At 43.6% G+C, this 5,855-nt stretch overlaps 1 protein-coding gene across 1 annotated transcript; it reads right to left on the minus strand.

The window, feature by feature from the left end:
* Positions 1–1,078: 1,078 nt before the first annotated feature.
* LOC142550565 (uncharacterized) lies at positions 1,079–1,889 on the minus strand. The gene is made up of 2 exons (XM_075659639.1): positions 1,480–1,889; positions 1,079–1,385 (listed from the first exon to the last, which is right to left on the minus strand). The coding sequence occupies exons 1-2, from the start codon at positions 1,887–1,889 to the stop codon at positions 1,079–1,081; spliced, it is 717 nt and encodes a 238-aa protein (XP_075515754.1).
* Positions 1,890–5,855: the final 3,966 nt, after the last annotated feature.

A 5,855-nucleotide genomic window follows, 5' to 3' on the forward strand; every position in this document is an offset into this window, starting at 1 on the left:
TATATTCTCAGGAAGAGTGGCAGACCTCCTTTCTTCAATCTCCTGATTGTAGAATGGCGGTTGAAGACAGAGCCTATTCCTTCTTTCAGACAGGCTTTGACAAGTGTGAAAAACAATTTAGAGAAGCAGGGCTTATTCTGGAAGATAAGGAAGGCTTCCCTGACTTTGACCGCGCCATTGCATCCCTTCCCAAGGAGGCTGAGGAAAAAGAAAACCAGGAAGCTGAAGGACAGCCAGGCCTTAGTGAAATATATTTAGAGTAGGATTGTAATTTTTTTATTTTCGGCTCTTTTTCATGTACTCCTGGCATTCGGGCTTTCATTAATGAAATTTTCCTCTGCCTGTCTTTTCCTTCGTAAACATATCGATAAAATACCCAGAAACTTTGATGAGACTTAAAAAATACTTTAAGTCCTGGATAATTACTGGGTTTCTTCCAATCATATATTTCTCCCATTGAAATATTAAAACCTTAGAAATTTTCTAAGTATCGGAGAATAACCGGATAACTCTGCCATTATAATAGGTTATCAAGACTTTAGGCCTCCAAAGTTCTAAGAAATTACCGAGGCCTCATGCCCCTCATGTTTAAATTACCGGGGCCTCATGTTTCCTGGGTTTAAATAAATTACCGGGGCCTCAAGTCTCCCGATTTTAGATAAATTACCGGGTTTAATATATTATCTAGGCCTCATGCCTCCTGGGTTTAGATGAATTACCGAGGCCTCATGCCTCCATGGTTTAAATAAATTATCGGGGCCTCATGCCTCCCGGGTTTAATATATTGTCCGGGCCTCATGCCTCCTGAGTTTAGATATAATGCTTCACACAAACTTTTTGAGAAGAAAATAACTTCATTAGTACTCTAAGTAATAGATACACTTCAAGCATAATATTTTTTTCAAATGAAAAGCATTTCAGGGTCTCTTCAAAGATCGAGGCTGACTATATTCTAAATACAATGCTCATGTACTATTCTTTTGATTACTTTATAAGGCCTTTCCCACCGGCTTCTAACTTCCCTACTTCTCCTGGCTGGGTTAGCTTTCTTTAGAACCAGTTCTCCCACTTGAAATTTTCAGGGTCGAACTTTCTGATTATAAGCTCTCATGACCCGAATTCGATAAGCCTCTATTCGAACAGTTGCTCTTTCTCTCTTTTCTTCTATCAAGTCTAGTTCTTGGGCTCGAATTTCATCATTTCCTTCTGGGTAGCTCTGAATCCTAGTAGATGTTTTACCAATCTCTACTAGTAGCATTGCTTCAGATCCATAGACCAAGCTATAAGGGGTTTCTCTAGTAGCAGTCAGTTCAATATGCCCATACGACGTTGGGTAGCTCTTCCGCCCAATCCTTCTCGATTCCCTGCAGTCTGACCCTGAGAGCCTAGACAATTACCCGGTTAGTAACTTCAGTTTGTCTGTTAGCTTGGGGGTAGGCAACTGATGTGAAGGACTGAATGATTTTCATTTCTTTGCACCAGGCCATAATTTTTCTTCCTTGGAATTGCCGGCCATTTTTCGATATTAGTTTCCTGTGTAATCCGAACCTGCAAACAATGTTTTTCCATAAAAACTTGAGTACCTCTGCTTCAGTGATTTTGGCCAATGATTCGCCTTCCACCCATTTGGAAAAATAGTCCACTGCCACCAGTAAGAACTTCTTTTGCACTCGGTCTATTGGGAAAGGGCCCACGATATCTAGTCTCCATTGATCAGAGGGACATGCCACTCGAATAGGCTTCATTGGTGATGCCGGGTTATGGCTAAAATTACCATGTCTCTGGCATACTTCACAAGTTCGAACAATTTCCCGGGCATCAGTGCTCATAGTGTGCCACCATAATTCAGCCAATAGTGGAACCGAGATGATCCCCACAACATCCCTCATGAATTTATTTTAGCACATATTTAGTTTCTTCCCTGGCCAGTCACGTAAACAGAGGACCCTGGAAAGATCGTCGATACAATTATTCTTTGATAATACTGAATTGGGTCCTTTCTTCTTAATTTTTTGAGCTTGCTGGGGATCTTCGGTCAATTGGCCCATTAGAAAGTAATTGAGCAGGGGAGTCATCCAGGAGTCTCCATGGATAACATCCGGGCTGGTTTCTATGGATGAAACTAACCGGAAGCTTTAAATAACATTCTCTTCTCCCTCGCCTGTTAAAGAAGAGGCCATTTTGGCCAAGGCATCTGCTTCAGCATTTTCCTATCTAGGGATCTACTCCACGCTCCAAACGGTAAAAACTTTCAGATAGCCCCTGGATAACCCCAAGATACTCTTTCATTCTCCCTTCCCGCACCTCATATAAGCCTTTAGTCTGTTGGATGACCAGCTGTGAATTTGAATAAATATTGATTCGGGTGGATCCAGCCTCCCGGGCAGTCTTCATTCCCATTACTATAGACTCATATTCAGCCTCATTATTTGAGGCCCGAAAGTCCAGCTTCACTGCCACTTTCACTTTCTCCCCAGTAGGTGAAACGAGAACAATTCCTATTCCACTGCCTCCTTTACTTGCCGCCCCATCCACAAACACTCTCCATACCTCCTCTCGCCCTGGATATGCCATCCCTGTAAGAAAATTAGATAGAGCCTAGGCCTTTATAGCAACTCTTGGTTGATACGTGATGTCATATTCTCCCAGCTCGATTGTCCATTTAACCAGCCTTCCTGAGATATCCAAGTTAGTCATGAATTTCTCCAATGAACTGTTGGTAAGGACCACAATAAGATGTGACAAAAAATAAGGCCTCAGCTTCTTTGTAGTTATCACCAGGGCAAGAGCTATTTTCTCCAATTCAGTGTACCTCAGCTCGGGTCCTCTCAAATCATGGCTCACATAATAGGCTGGCCTCTAATCTGTTTCTTTTTCTTGAATAAAGACCGAACTGACAGCATAATCTATGGCCGATAGATAGATCAACAATTTTCCCCCCAACCCGGGCTTTACTAAGATTGGCAGCCCGGCTAGAGGCTTCTTTAATTCTTGGAAAGCCTGCTCAGCCTTGTCGTCCCACTCGAACTTTTGAGCTTTTCTTAGAATTTGGAAAAATGGGTAGCTCCGGTGTGCTGATCGGGAAAATAAAACGGGACATAGCAGCAATTCTCCTGGTCAATTTTGCACTTCTTTGACTGACCGGGGAGATGGCATCTCAGTAATGGCTCTGACCTTCTCGGGATTAACCTCTATCCCTCTTTCTGTTACCATAAAGCCCAAGAACTTGCCACTCGGACCCCGAAAGTGCGTTTGGATGGGTTCAACTTTACCCCATACTTCCTCAAGGTTGAGAAAGTTTCCTTAAGATCAGAAATAAAGAATGTTGATTTTATTTATTTAATCAAAATGTCATCTACATAGACTTCAACGTTCCTTCCTACTTGAGATATGAAGATCCTATCCATCAAGCGTTGGTATGTGGCCCCTGCATTCATTAGACCAAACGGCATAACAGTGTAACGAAAAGTAACACCAGAAGTTAAAAAGCTAACCTTTTCATGTTCGTCTTTGGCTAGGGGGATTTGATGATACTCCTGGTAGGAATCCATAAAGCTCAGCAATTCATAGCCAGAAGTAGAATCTACTAGCTGATCAATTTTCGGGAGATGATAGCAATCTTTGAGGCATGCTTTATTCAAATCTCGGAAATCCACACACATCCTCCATTTACCCATAGCCTTTTGGATCAACATCACATTGCAAAGCCAGGTCGAGAATTGGACTTCCCGAATCTGGCCAGCTTTCAAAAGCTCCTTCACTTGGTCAGCAATCACTTTATGTTTTTCTGGTCCAAAGTGCCGCTTCTTTTGAACCACTGGCCGGGCACTTGGCAGGATATTCAACTTGTGCTCGGCTACATAGGCTGGGATGCCCACAAGTTCTGCCAGGGACTAGGCAAAAACATCCACATTCTTCTGCAAGCGCTCCAACAGTTGGGCTCGGGTGGGAAGATCCATATCCCGGGCAATTTTGGTAGTCTTCTAAGGTTGCCCGGGAATAAAAGTGACTTCTTCTTGCTCTTCTTCCACGATGGCCTGCACTTCCTCTACCACACTAACCTCCCCTCTCGGGCTTTTAACATCACCATCCCTCATTGCCTTCTTCTTTTCAACTCTGACTGTTTCAGCATAATACTTTCGAGACGAAGGATGACCACCTCGTACCTCCCCACTGGAAACTTTATCTTTTGATGATAGGTGGAAGTCACTACTTTGAAGGCATTTATAGCTGGCCTTCCCAGTATAATATTGTAAGAGGATGGCGTGTTGACCACAATGAAAATGGTCATTACTAACTTTCTTAGCTCCCCGGATCCCATCGTTGTGGGGATCATGATTTCTCCTCGGTGGTGGACGGTGTGACCGACAAACCCAAAGAGTGTTGTCTCCACGGGATACAAACTGTGATTCTTCAGATCCATCTGATCTAGAGCCTCTTGAAATAAAACATTGACAGAAGTACCTGAATTGACAAACATTCTCATGATGTCGTAGTTGCAATCTTGGCATGGATGACCAAAGCATCATTATGAGGTAGACAGATGTCCTGCAAATCATGGGGCCCAAAACTAATAGTGGGCTTCTCTTCTCTTTTGGAGTTGTCTACTCCCAAAAATTCTTTTCAGCTCCAAGTTTTCCTTTCCTTGTTAGAGTCCACATCTGTAGATCCTCCTGAAATCATTTTTATCAAACCCCAAAGTGGAAGATTTCCTCCGATCTTTATTCTCCTAGGCCTTTCCTGACGTGCGAGGCCTATCTCTATAATCTGAGGCAGGTCGGGAACTCGGGATCCTGGATGGAAAGGTAGGCCCCGAGCTCCGGGGCACCCAGGGGGGTCCCCTAACCTTTTTGGGTTTTGGTTTGGATTTTTCAGGATTCATCCGAGGGTGTACTCCTTCTTCAATTTTCTACACTCGCTAATGTCGTGATGACACTCTTTATGGAATAAACAAAATTTCTTATCAGCTCCCTATATATGGAGAGGCAGATGTGTTTGAATATTGGCCTCCTTCTCATCACAAAGATGAACATCCTAGCTCTTTGAATTCTTCATGGGGGCATAATGAGAGAAACACCCCAAAGAACTTCTTCTAGAGACCCGCTCCTCTGATCTCCCAGCTTCTCGCCTCTTTCTCTTCTCCCAGCCTCCCATTTTTGTTTCTGCTCTTCTTCCATATTAATGTATTTCTCTGCCCGGGACAGCAAATCCTCAAAGTCCAGGGGCAATTCTTCACTAATGACCTGAAAAAATCACCTTCCTGCAACCCCTATGTGAAGACAGTAGTTTTTGTCTTGGGGACACAGGATGGTACTTCCAGTGCCGCCTTGTTAAATTTGCAGATGTAAGCCCGCAGTGATTCATCTCGGCCCTTCTTGACTTCAAACACGCTGAAGGCAGTCTTTTTGTACCTCTTACTGTTACTGAAATGATGCAGAAAGACCCTTTTGAAATCTTCAAAACTCCGTATACTCCAAGGCTCCAATCTGTCGAACCATCGTTGGGCAGAATCTACCAACGTGGTTAAAAATGTGTTACACTTAATCTCATCGCCATAACAGTGTAGCATGACCATATTCTCGAACCGAGTCAGATGTTATTCGGATCAGATCTGCCATCATACTCCCTGATGCTCGCCGACTTGAAATGGGTAGGCAATGGTTGATTGATAATGTGGGCAGAGAAAGTGCATCCTCTCGGCTGGATTCGGGGAACACATGAAGATCCAGCTTGCCCTTCCAACTTTTTCACCTTTTTCCTCAAGTCTTCTAGCTCCTCGGCCATAGTAGGGGCCCTGGAGCATTCTGGCGAGCTTTCTGCACCTTCATTTTTTCTTGGAGGGGGAGACTTGTCTC

The sequence above is a fragment of the Primulina tabacum genome, chromosome 7 (genome assembly GCF_025594145.1).
Source record: "Primulina tabacum isolate GXHZ01 chromosome 7, ASM2559414v2, whole genome shotgun sequence".
NCBI classification, from domain to species: domain Eukaryota; kingdom Viridiplantae; phylum Streptophyta; class Magnoliopsida; order Lamiales; family Gesneriaceae; genus Primulina; species Primulina tabacum.

Coding starts and splice junctions, on each gene's coding strand:
- LOC142550565 (XM_075659639.1), bottom strand. CDS start 1,889: ATGAGGGATGTTGTGGGGATCATCTCGGTTCCACTATTGGCTGAATTA. Junction 1,386..1,479: donor GGAAGAAAAATTATGGCCTG/GTGCAAAGAAAT, acceptor GTAATTGTCTAG/GCTCTCAGGGTCAGACTGCA.